The sequence below is a fragment of the Furipterus horrens genome, unplaced genomic scaffold, assembly GCF_987537825.1.
Source record: "Furipterus horrens unplaced genomic scaffold, mFurHor1.1.pri manual_scaffold_7, whole genome shotgun sequence".
Lineage (NCBI taxonomy): Eukaryota > Metazoa > Chordata > Mammalia > Chiroptera > Furipteridae > Furipterus > Furipterus horrens.
Window position 1 is genome coordinate 129,981,606 of NW_028327177.1, and position 12,502 is coordinate 129,994,107.

General features: G+C 45.7%; 1 protein-coding gene and 1 non-coding gene across 2 annotated transcripts in view; one reads left to right on the forward strand and one right to left on the reverse strand.

Annotated features, from left to right (window-relative positions):
• Nucleotides 1-11,327, forward strand: part of GPD1L (glycerol-3-phosphate dehydrogenase 1 like) — a 39,755-nt gene extending 28,428 nt beyond the window's left edge. Inside the window, exons 6-8 of the mRNA XM_090284426.1 lie at nt 1,985-2,218; nt 2,513-2,619; nt 8,344-11,327. Coding sequence (XP_090140552.1) covers nt 1,985-2,218; nt 2,513-2,619; nt 8,344-8,440 — 438 coding nt within the window. The 3' untranslated portion in view covers nt 8,441-11,327. The remainder of the gene's footprint in view (nt 1-1,984; nt 2,219-2,512; nt 2,620-8,343) is intronic.
• Nucleotides 4,986-5,219, reverse strand: LOC150005222 (small Cajal body-specific RNA 2). Its single transcript, XR_016512565.1, has one exon.
• Nucleotides 11,328-12,502: the final 1,175 nt, after the last annotated feature.

Sequence of the window (12,502 nt, forward strand, 5' to 3'; positions counted from 1 at the left end):
GGACACAGGGACACAGTCCAGGGGGCATCAGGGAGCAGTTTCAGCAATCTAACCATTTGGATACGAGGTCTCATCATGTTGCCTTGGTAACATCAATAAAACACTCGATTCTTAGTCTCTGCCCAGCACCGCATCTAAAAGGTCTGGTGTTCCAAGGACTTGGCCGCTTGTCCCCTCTGGAGCAGAGCTGCAGAACCGGATCCGTCCTCGTCCCTCGCCATCCCGTAGGGCTCCTTTCACCCCACCTCCTGTTCACCGGACGCTACCAGACAGGAACTGGCTGCGTCCTCCTCACTGCGCGCACACAGCAGGTAGTCGGGGATGGAGGACTGCTGTCCGCGAGCCGATGAAACCTGCGGGGTGCATCCGCCACGTGGCGGGAAGGGTTGAGAAGGTTTTGCAGGCACAGGCAGAAGTTAGTCTGAAAACATATGCGCCCTGGTCAGGCTGTAAATGCAGAGGACTGAGTCCTCATCAGCTCTGCCTGCAGCTGTGGGAAGCAGGGTCTAAACAGTCAGGCCTTCGCAGCGAGGAAGTGATCCCCTTGGAAGCTTCTTCCTTGGTCTGCTGTAGCTCATGACCACGCTGAGAGACTAGACACAGAAATAGTGAATTTGTCTAAAACCTCCACATGTCTGTGTCAGCTTTCTGGTTATTTTACAGAACGTTTTCCTTTCTGTGTTGATAGCAACTAAAGGACTACCACAGCCAAAGTAAGCTCTAGTATTGTTTCCGAGGAAGAGAAGATACCTCTGGGCCTTTTCCATTCCCACCAGCTGTTCTCCAGCCCACTTCTTCCTGCCCATGCCCTGGGTCTTCAGGGAGGGCGAGTTCTATCTGTGGGACTTAGACAAAGCTTCAGGAGGCCTCTTCAAATGTTTTTCATCTGCAGTGGCTTTGTGGCTTCTGTCTCGGTGAGCCATGGATGTGTCGAAGTGGCCAGATCTCTTTCTCGGCTGAGCCTGACCTCACCAGTGCCATGTTTGATGTATTTTATCAAAAATTGCACATCAGCCAGAGGAGACATTTCTCTTCCCCATTTCATTCCGTTTTCCACCTCATCCGTCTGATTTTAATAGGCCTGATGTTTTACGAAACATTCTCTTTCGTTAATAAGACTTTCTTTTGGAGGAAAAAAAGACATATTTATCTTACTTTTACTGATTTCCCGTTTGTTACCAACTAGCTTCATGTCTTAATATCTCTCAAGGCACAAATCCATGGATAGTCATCAGATATTACAGAAAAATGCTGTGTGGTTAGACAGAGTCAGAATACTTGCATTCTTCCCGGCATCGCACGTTCTTGGTGAAGGAGCTGGTGAGGTGGAAAGGGGCAGGGGGCTCACCTGGTGTCCCAAGCGAGGGCCGCTGTGCGACCATACAGGCATGGCTCGTCATACGTGCTCGTCTGATCTTCCGTTTGACGGGAGGCCTGGCTCAGACGCCACCCCTCTGTGCAGCTTCCCTGCTGGAAACGAAGCTTGGGGCTCCCACTGCTGTCAGCCCGCTGCCGTCCTTGTGTCTCGTGATACGCTTGTTGGGTCTCTTTTCCCAACTAGGTTGTCAACTCCTTGGCAAGGACCTCATGGCTGAATCTATCCTTGCAGCTTCTCATGGGGCATACACTAATGACTTGTGTACTTTTCTGTGAGCATGTTATATATAAATAAGATATCTGATTTGAAAACAAACCCAAAAGGTAAAGCAGCTTGTGCAAACAGACTTTAACCGGAGACCCCTATCAGCCTTCTAATTTTCGGCTCATGCTCGTCGTCAGTTGATTGCCTCCCACTGACCACAGATCTGGGTTCCTGTCCTGAAAACGGTTCCTTCTTTTCTCTCTCTCACTCATGGTCCAAGAGCAGAACTGAGGGTGGTGCAGGAACCAGGGGTCCCTGTCCCTGCCTCTCCCCCGAACTTCCCCACATCCTTACCTGCAGCGTGTGCGTGACGGCCTCCCGGCTTCCTTGTCTCCTTCCCAGAACATCGTAGCGGTGGGAGCTGGGTTCTGCGATGGTCTCCGCAGTGGAGACAACACCAAAGCTGCTGTCATCCGCCTGGGACTCATGGAGATGATTGCCTTCGCCAGGATCTTCTGCAAGGGCCAGGTGTCTACGGCCACCTTCCTGGAGAGCTGTGGCGTGGCTGACCTGATCACCACCTGCTACGGGGGCCGGAACCGCAGGGTCGCCGAGGCCTTTGCCAGGACTGGAAAGGTAACCCCTGGCCTGCCTTCCCTGCACTCCTCCCTCCTCCTTGTGACCCCTGGGCTGGGGTGAGCTACAGTCCAGCTGAGATGGGGGCCAGAATTTGTGGTTTGCTGGTTTGTCCTGTTGACCTGTCTGCTTTCACTTAAAGATACTTGAGGCTTATGTTCTTGATCTTATATGTCTTCCTCTTTCCTGGGCTGGTAGCAAAGGAGTACAGCTCCCCTTCTCCACTTTCCTCTTGAAATAAGTGATTCTCTAGTCTTTACCATAGATTTTTCTTTTCATTCTTTTGTTTTTAAGACCATTGAAGAGTTGGAGAAGGAGATGCTGAATGGGCAGAAGCTCCAGGGACCTCAGACTTCTGCTGAAGTGTACCGCATCCTCAAACAGAAGGGACTGCTGGACAAGTAAGTCACCCGCTGCCCGTGAGACCAGAGAAATGGTTATCATCCCACTTCGCTCATGGCCACCAGCGCAGTCAGTGTCCACGAGCACAGCTCTGTGATCAGCATGCCAGAGCTTTAGGGCGTTGGCTCCGTCCTTTTATAGGAAACGTCTGCCTCCCCTGAAAGTGAGTGTTTGCACAAAACACAAAACCAGCTCAACTTCAGGAAGAAGAGCTCAGTTCAAGTCTTGTTAATAAACTGCCAAATCATTCAGAAAAGAAGGGAAGACACATCACGCCAGCATGGTGCCACTAGCAGTGAAGTGAGCTGTGTTAAGGTTTGGTGAGCAGCCTTTGCAGTCTCTCCCCGTGTGCATGGATGCATGCGTGTGTGCGTGCGTCCAGCCTCCACTGCCCCTCCAGGCTGGTCCCATGCTGAAGGTGGGCTTGGGTCAGTTTGATTTGCCACCCAATCGAGGAAAGAAGCCCCGTAGCACCACAAAAGCTGCCCGACCTTCCTGAGGCTGCTCCTGGCCCTTCATCTCACTGATTCATTGAGCCTTCCTCCATAGTCGTGATGCTGATCACACCACCTAGAAAATGCTTGTGCGGCATATTCTGCATATCCTTAACCCTCTGTAACACTGCTTGGGAGAGGGGAGGTCTGGGTGCCTGGGAGCGTGAGGAGCTGGGTTACAGGCTGTGTCTTTCAGGTCACAGCTCCATCCCCTCAGGTCAGTCCAGGTGTCTCCTGGTCCCAACCTGGCATCCTTACCTTACCCTGCTCTCCTCTTTTCAACCAGTACAGATTGATCACCCAAAAAATTCCCTTGTGAACGTGGAAAATGAGGGAGGACAGGGCATTCATCTTCCTTCTTTAATTTGCATGTTATTTTTCTGAAATGGCTTTCGAAACCAGCCAGGCAAGAGATGGAAGTCATAAACAAGCCTCCAGAGGAGGAGAATTACCTTGAAATCATGACTAAAAGGAAAACACCTCTGACAAGCATGGTCTTCTCTCATATTTAACGGCAGACAGTGATGCATTTGTGTGCAGCTGGCCTACTTCAGTGACCATTAAGTCTTTATCAGGAATTTGTTTAGAGTCTTAAAAAAAAATACCTGGGTGTTTGGTGATGGTTAGTATCTGCCAATCACAGATTTTAAAGTGGCATCTGCCTGCTACCAAGAGGTGCGTTTGATAGGACTTTATGAATTCACAAGGTGGCTGGTGGTCTGTATCCATCCTTTCACTTCAGGAGGATCCCATATTGGAACCAGCGTTCTGGGATCAGGACCTGCCTGATTTAAAAAGCAGGTGTAATCGAGCAGGTGAAACTCAGCTCTGAGCAGACGCCCCTCCTCAGTCATGTCCCACTTGCTTTCTTCTGATTAGAAATCAAACAGGCTGTACCTGTGCTTAAGGAGGCCCCTAGAGGGGACTCCCCTTCTCCCAGGCCAGAGTGTAGAGCCACATGGGACTCTTCCTCCCCCTCACCTGCCCCCTGCACCTGCATAGGCAGAGCCGAGTTCTGACTTTCTTCTCCCTGTGTACCACCTCCTGCCTTGATTTTTTTTCTTTTTTCTTTTTTCATTTCATCACTGCACTGATCCTCCTCCCTTTCTATGGGAAGAGCAGTGAGCAGTCGGGCAGCATTCAAGGCCTCTTCGCGTCTTACTAGCCATGTGGTCTTACACAGGTCATATTTCTAGCCGTCCTGTGCCCCAGTCTCTTTACCCACAACATCAAAGTGGTAGACCAGATGGCTGCCGTGGTCCCTTCTCCCCTGAGGAAGCAAATTCAGAGGCCTCCTGCAGCCTGCAGCGCCTGGGAGGGCATTTGAGGCAGCCCGTCTTAGTCCAGCACAGGCATACCTCGTTTTGCTGCACTTCACCGGTGGTGCCTTTTCACAAGTTGCAGACAAGGCCCTCCACTGCTAAAAGGTTTATTTACGTGCTCTATCACAGTACTTGCTAGATTGCCGTGGTCTGGAACTGAACCTGCAATACTCGAAGGTAAGCCTGTACCCACTGACCTTCCGGATAGCATGTCCCATCATCCCCTACAACACCTTCCCAGGGTGAAACAGACTTCCCTTTGCCCTGGACACCTCTTCTCAGACTCCTGTCCTGCTGGTAGGCCTGCCTGGACACCCCCTTTGACGGGCACCTCAGCTGCATCACCCGAAAGGCAGGTTTGTCCTCAGAGAAGCCTTCTTTCATGCCCTCTAGTAACTTCCCCTGCTTTGAACTTATCGTTTACACCAGCAGTTAGCAAACTTCTCCCCGTAAAGAACCACGTAATAAATATTTAGTCCTTGTAGGCCAAATACAGTTCTCTGTTGTATATTCTTTTTTTTTTTTCTTTTCTCTTTTTTAGCTGCACAGTGCCCCAGGGAGGAGCTTTTCATCACGGTTCAGCCCAGCAGGGCTTGGCCACCACCCATCAAATAAGATCGACGTGTAGGCGGGGAGAGAGGCACAGGGCGGATAGGCACTTGCCTCACACACCCCCCACACGCTCACGTTCACACGTCCACTCACACACGTGGCCTGCACTCGCCACCCATGCGAGGCACGGTGCACAATACCTCACCCCAGGCTGCTCTCCCTCCCGTCTTCTTTTTCTTATACAGCCCTTCAAAAATGTAGAAATCGTTCTCAGCTTGCAGGTGGTAACAAAAACAGGCCACAGGCCATATTTAGTTCTCAGGCTCCTGGTTTAGACAATATTGCTACTCATGTGCTAGGGACTTACTGCATAAACATCCAGTTTACTTTTATTCTTCAACTTAGAAAGGAGGGAGCACATCCCTTTGGTTAAAAAAATGTCAATCATACAACAAGGGCACACAGTGAAAAGTGAGTCTGCATCCCCACTCTAGAAGAGGCAGCTTTCTCGGGTTAGTGTGCCTTTCCATCCAGCCCTGTCGTAGGTGTAATGGGGACCTGACTCCATGCTCCACTGTGTCCCCAGCTCTTCTTCACTTGAGAATACATTTTGAAGATCATTTTATGTCTGCACCTAGAGATTTAATGGCTGTGGAACATTCCACTGTAGGGGAGAACCAATTTCCTCCTAATAGATACTAAAGATGTCTGGGTTTTTCTGCTATTACAAAATTTGCTTTATTACATTTCCTTGTACATGTATCTTAATGAGTATGTGTGAGCATAAGGTGTTTGTATTAGTATGTGAGGGCTGCTATAACAAAATACCACAGACTGGATGGCTTACACAACAGAAATGTATTTCTCACAGTTCTGGAAGCTGCAAGTCTTAAGATCAGGGTGTTGGCAGGGTAGTCTTAAAAGGACACCGGCCATATTGGTATAGGACACACCCTAACAAAACCCTTTTAACTTAATTACCTCCTTAAGGGCCCTGTCTTCAAATACAGTCACATTCTAGGTGCTAGGGGTTAGGACTTCATTGCATGATGGATAGGGTTTGGCCCGTAACAACACTGAAAGCTCCTTGAGGGCTGAGCCCCTGTTTATGATACTGCATGTTCCTGCACCTAGTTGAAGCCGAACACATACGTCCCTCCTTGATATCCATGAGTGGGATTGCCGATTGGTTGGTTTCTTCAATGTTTCTGTGAAATGCTGTCTTTGGTCCTCCTTGCACCTTTCACCTTACTTAGAGAGTTCCACAAACTGCTCTAATTGGCCTTATAGCATTCTATATTATAAAATTTGCATTTAGATGGGCAGTATAGCTAGTGATTGAGTGTTAGCTCCAGAGGCAGGAGTCCCCCTTTCTCCTTAACACTCCATATCTCTTAATATCCCATCAACAGAGTACGTTTTGGAAATGCTGGTTGTGAAAGCTGGGAATGCTTTGGATTGCAAGAGCAATGCTCAGTTAAACGTGCCTTGAACAATAGGGTGGTTTTTCTCACATAACAAGGAGTCTGGAAGTGGACAGAATTGGTGTCAGTTCAGTGCCCCTGATTTACTTGTAGAATTTCAGTGATCCTGTTGTCCTTCCCCCAAAGCTCAAGATGGCTGCAGGAGCTCCAAGCATCACAGCCACAAGAGAAGTCTAGGGAAGCACATTTTTCCTCCAGTGCCTCTCAAGTAGAGAAATATCTTCCCCGGGAACTCTCAACAGATGTTTATGTCTTGGTGGCTAGAACCTGCTTACTTGGCTAATTCTAGGTGGTTGAGAACATGAGTATTAGTCCGTTTCCGATCTCAGTAAGGAGAAAAGGTGGTTGGGAATGGCTTGGGTAGCCAATTACTACCTGCCACCCTGCTTTGGGAACATGCAAGTCATTCTCATCCTAGGAACAGGAGAACTAAGCTATGGAAATACAGTGGAAGAGGCCAGAATCTCCAGGCTCTGACTCCCATTCCCAAGAAGACATTCATCAGATACTGAGCACCTGCCTTTTCCTGTGCATTGTGTGGGGCACCAGGATGCAAAGGCGAACAAAACAGACTTTGGCCCTGTCCTCCTGGGGCTTACAGTCTGGGACCTGGTGGCCATCTGTCGCTGCCTTTATAAGTTGCTATTTATTGCACACCTACTGTGTGCCAAAGAGGTTGCGAAACTTTCCCAGAGTTATGGAGTCAGATTGATTAAGTAGTCTACCTGACTCCAAAAAATAACATATGCTGAACCTTCAAAAACCCACAATGATAGACAGTCACAAAGATATACGACCTCAGCTGTCATTATAGGATTCTAACTAGATAATTTTCAGGATGGCCTTTAAGGCTCTTGATCCTGTCAAGCTAATTTTGGGGTGGGGGGGTGCATGTGCATGTGTTTAAAAGCCTGATTGACATTAACTTTATTTCCTCAGTGATATGTGCCATAATACTTGCTGAGCCAGCTGTACCTGGGATAATATTATGTTTTCTTACAGTGGATTATTACCCCATACCTTCACACCCTCATCCATTTCAAACTTTCATTTATATGCATTCACATCTTAAAAGAAAAGGCAAAATAAATCCGGCTTCTGACATGAGATTGTGCTCTGCTAATTGTGGGTCCCTACACTGATTCTTGCAGGAGCATTCCAGGCTAAATTATTCATGGTGATGTGTGGGCTGCCTTGTCTTCATTCTTTCTGGAGAAGAGAGAGCAATACCTCCTTGCAACTTTAAATTTATTCTCCAGACTTTTTAAATGGTGACAGAAGCCCAGGCCAGGTGGCTCAGTTGGCTGGAATGTTGTCCTGTAGACCAAAAGGTTGTGGGTTCGGTTGTGGTTTCGATTCCCATCAGGGCACATACCTAGGTTGCGGGTTTGATCCCCAGTCTGGGCACAAACGAGAGGGAGGCAACTGATCGATGTTTCCTGCCCGTATCGATGCCTCTCTCTCTCCACCCCCCCACCTCTAAAATCAATAATAAAAAATATCCTCAGTAAGGATTAAAAAATAATTAGTTAATTAAATAAATTAAATAGTGACAGAAACTTGGACACATTCTAGGTTTGACCAAGCACCTGAGCCACAACTCTATGTGAATGACCACAGATTAACCCGTAAGGTCTACCACGTGACTTGTTCGTAGACACCGCACTCCAGTTAGGCAGAGGATGATGTAGGTCGTACCAAGATCTTACGGCCAACAGTGCAGAGGCTCTCCGCAGAGCAAATAATAAAGGAATGTAGGAGGTGGTCACGAGTAGCACACTAACCTGCAACCTATTAGGCCAGAAAAACAAATTCATTGTCTGAAGTAAACCAGATGGTTTAACTTGTCTGTTCGCCTTTCCCCCACCTAGGTTCCCCTTGTTTACTGCCGTGTATCAGATCTGCTACGAAGGCAAACCCGTTCAAGAGATGCTGTCTTGTCTCCAGAGCCATCCAGAGCATTTATAAAGTGGACCGTGCAGCTGTCGGGCAAGGTTCTACCACTCCGATCAGTCTTTTGGGTTCACATGGAAACTGGGACTTGGCAGCAAGATGTTTGCTTGACTGTAATCCCATCATGGATGTGTATGCATTTTTATAGGTTTGTTTTTTAATTTTGAGAAGCAAATCATGGGCAACCACTAGATGCACATATGTGAACGCATGAGTGTGTGTTCATGTCTCATTCTGTGGATGTTTCTATGAACCAAAATTAAAAGTCCTTTTTAAAAATTACTTTGAAACTTTCCCACTGTGGTAGCTTACAAGATTGGAACGATCTCGGCAAAATTTCTTAGATCTAATTCATTTGTCTTTGAGTGAAGGGATTTTTTTTTCTCATTGATGTTAAAATTTAACCAGCATTAATAGCGCGGTAGAGTGGAAGAGCGAGTGCATTCAAAGATCAACTGACTGACTTAAACCCTCTCTCAAAGCCAGCATAACTAATGACTTTGATTGTGAGTTGATCTTTTCTTTTCTTTTTTATTAACAATTAGGTATTTTTAATTAAGGAACGCACTATGTATCTTCCTCTCACTGCACTTTTCTGCATTTTTAGCCTCTTTTCTCTTCATTAGTTGCCAGAATGTGCTTTCACAAAGGCTCAGCAGCGGCAGGAGACAGAAAACTCATCTGGGGTTTTCCTGCTGTGACTGGCACGTTCTTCTGGTTAATGATACTTGTATGAGGCTTTGTGTTAGCACTTCTATGCAGACATTTCCTTTAGGCTACACAGCTCCTCTGAGAGGGGACGCTGTTATTCCTCTTAAGTTGCTGTCATTGTGCCTGGTCCTCTGGTAAGGAAGAGGCAGAACCAGGAGTCTAAAGCCGAGTGCTCTCCCACCCTGCCAAGGTGCCCCAGGACCTTCTCAGACGTCACTGAGCTGATTTGACCTCCAGCTAATTGGTTGTGGCAAATGCCACGTGCAGCCTTTTCTGAGGCTACTAGAGGGCTTCCTGCAGCTGAGATTTGTGTGGGACATTGTCTAGACCAGCAATTTTCAACCTTTTTCATCTCATGACACGCATAAACAAATTAACTAAAATTGTGCAGCATCCCAAAAATATATTCGTGATTTGACAAAAAAAAAAAAAAAGAGTATAGTCGGGTATCACGTTAAAAATTCTTGTGGCACACCGGTTGAAAATCACTAGTCTAGACTCAAAGTGTATTCCTCACTCCATCAGTCTCTCAGAAATGCAGGTTCCCAGGTCCCGCCACAGGCATCTAAACTGGGGTATGGTATCTGTGCTTTAACACACCTTCCATGTGCTTCCGATGGCCACTACAATTTTAGAAGCACTACTTCAGAATGGCATTTTTCAAACCATGTTCCATAGGAAACGAGTGTCCTGGGATCCAGTGGTGGGTGGTTCTGGGTGTTCCCTGGCAAGGTCACATGAGTTTGGGGAAAGCTGAATCTTGAAGGTGTAAATATATGTTAGTATGTCAGTGGAACCTGTTTATTTCACCTAGCCAGGTCCAGACACATTAGATTATGGAGACTTTTTGGCAAGGAAATTAATACCCTTCACTCCCTGTACGTAACTGGGGTGAATAGCCACCTGTGATCGCATTAGTTCTCAGTTTTACAATTCAGGTCTGCCGTGAAGCTATGGTGCCGCTTTAAGGCGACACCAACAAGATCAACCTCTCTGAAACGCACATTATAGGGAATGAGTGCTTTTAATTCTAGAATTAGAATGGGAATTGCTTCATTCTCAAATGAGCTTGGTTTCAGGGTAGCATTACAATTACGTTACATAGCACCTGACAGACTGCTAAGCAAACATATGAATGTCACTTACATGTTCATGGATTTTTCAGTCACTGTGAGATTTTTGACCTTTTTTATTTTCCAGTTTGGGATTTATTTTATTTTATTTTATTTTATTGCCCCTATATCTGAAATGATTGTAAAATAGATTTTTGTGGGAATTTTTAAAACTATCCAAAACATTTGGGGGGCATTATGAGGCCCCATCCACAGAAGTATTTGAAAACACACAAAATGCTCCAAGTTTTATTGATTTTAGTGCCACTATTAAGTTAATTAATTTTTGCTCATCTCATGATTAATCCTTTTTAAAGTTTGTACATAGGTAACAAAGTGTTACTTTTAAGATACATAAAGGGCTATAAGCTAACTGGTGTCTATTAAGTAAGATAATCAGAGGTGAGGAATTCTGTCTTTTGTATGTTCTCATCTGCATTCAGCCTCCTGCTCTGGGTTTGTACTTGATTGTTTTTTCCTTACAAATGCTCTTACCACACTGAAGTCTGTTGACTGTACCTCTTGAATATACTTAAGATATTCTGCACATTATGGAAAAAGGCAAATTTTATAAGTTTGTGCTCTGCAAAGTGCAGATATTTATTGCTCTATGAGTTATCTATTTTTGTAGCCACCTGTGGTCTGTCATTTCTCACTAATTATGATAACAGAGAGGGAGACATCGGGAGAGAAGCTTAATTTGTACTATATCGGCCAGTTTGTGAATGTAAAAACTACCCCATTGCCTTGCTATAACCCAGTCCATTATAATGTGGAACCAGGACCTGTCTTGAAATCCATCCTAGCAGGTGGGGTTGAGCTAAACTCCTTCTGGGTTTTCATGGAACTATTTAACAGGCCCATGGCATTGGCCGAAGGCGTGGTGAGGCACCAGTGGACAAAGGGTTCTGTAGTTTTTCCATTAATTTTAATCTAAGAGCCTTTTACTTAACATGTGTACTGTATTTGTTTACAGACTATAGGTGGATATAATGTAAAAGCTTGGTTTAATAAACATTTAAGGCCCCCCAAAAAACCTGTGCTACTGATCTTATCTTTTAAAAAAATCAATAACTTTATTTATTTAGGTCAGCTCTTTTTCCCCCCTTGAATTGTACTGCATTAACACTAATAAAAAGACATTTTTTAAAAGAAAAGCTTCATTTCTAATTCCAGTCTTCAAACATCTGTTTCCATTTGTCTGTGTTTCTTCCCAGTGCTTGCTGATTTTTTAAAATTAAATTTGTTGGAGTGACATTGATTGATAAGAGTATATAAGTTTCAAGTGCAAAGTTCTATAATACATCATCCGTACATTGCATCGTGCACTCACCACGCAAAGTCCATTCTCCTCCTGTCACCAGATATTTGACCCCCGCTTACCCTTCCCAACCACTCCCTACCCTTCTTCCCCTCTGTATGCACCATACTGTTGTCTGTGTCTTTGCGTTTTGTTTATTTGTTTTGTTTGTTCATTTGTTGCTTTCAGTTTTGTCCCACAGATGGGTGAAATCATTCAGTTCTTGTCCTTTCCCGTCTGACTTGATTCACTTAGCATAATACTCTCAAGATCCATGCATGTGTTGCAAATGGCAGATTCCATCTTTTCTCATGGCTGAGTAGTATTCCATTGTAAATATGTACCACCTCTTCTTTATCATCCATCAAAGGACACTTAGTTTGTTTACTTGTCTGGGCCACTGTGAATAATGCTGCAATAAACACAGACTTGTAGGATGGACGCCTTTCAGTCCTAGCCAGCCAGGGGATTAATGAACTTGAAATCCGCCCCTGCCTCCCACCTCAAATACCTAGAAAAGCTAGGAAAATATAACCAGCATCTTTTTATATGCAGGGCTGTTCTCACAAAAATGTGAGTGAAATCCCCAGGAGAACAAGACAAATATGGGCCTGATCGCCAGAGTAATAAGCCACAGTGTCTCTGGCTGCCAGGGCAGGAAGTGGGAATTCTCTCTACTGTCTAATGGGTTGGGTTATAAAGACTGTGCTGGACCTAGAAGCCCTCCAAGGGCTACACTGTCAGGAACAAACTGGAGTAAGAAAACCCATATATAGGCAGAAACAAGGAAGCAGGCCTCCAGGTAGAGAAAAATGCCTCCTCTGAAAATAGGTAATCATGAATCCAGCACCACAAACAGATTTTGGGTTTGAATTCTTATATCCAGGAAACCACAAGCAGAAAGCATAAAAACTGGAACTTGGGCCAGTAATACAGCTGGCAGAAGCAAACACG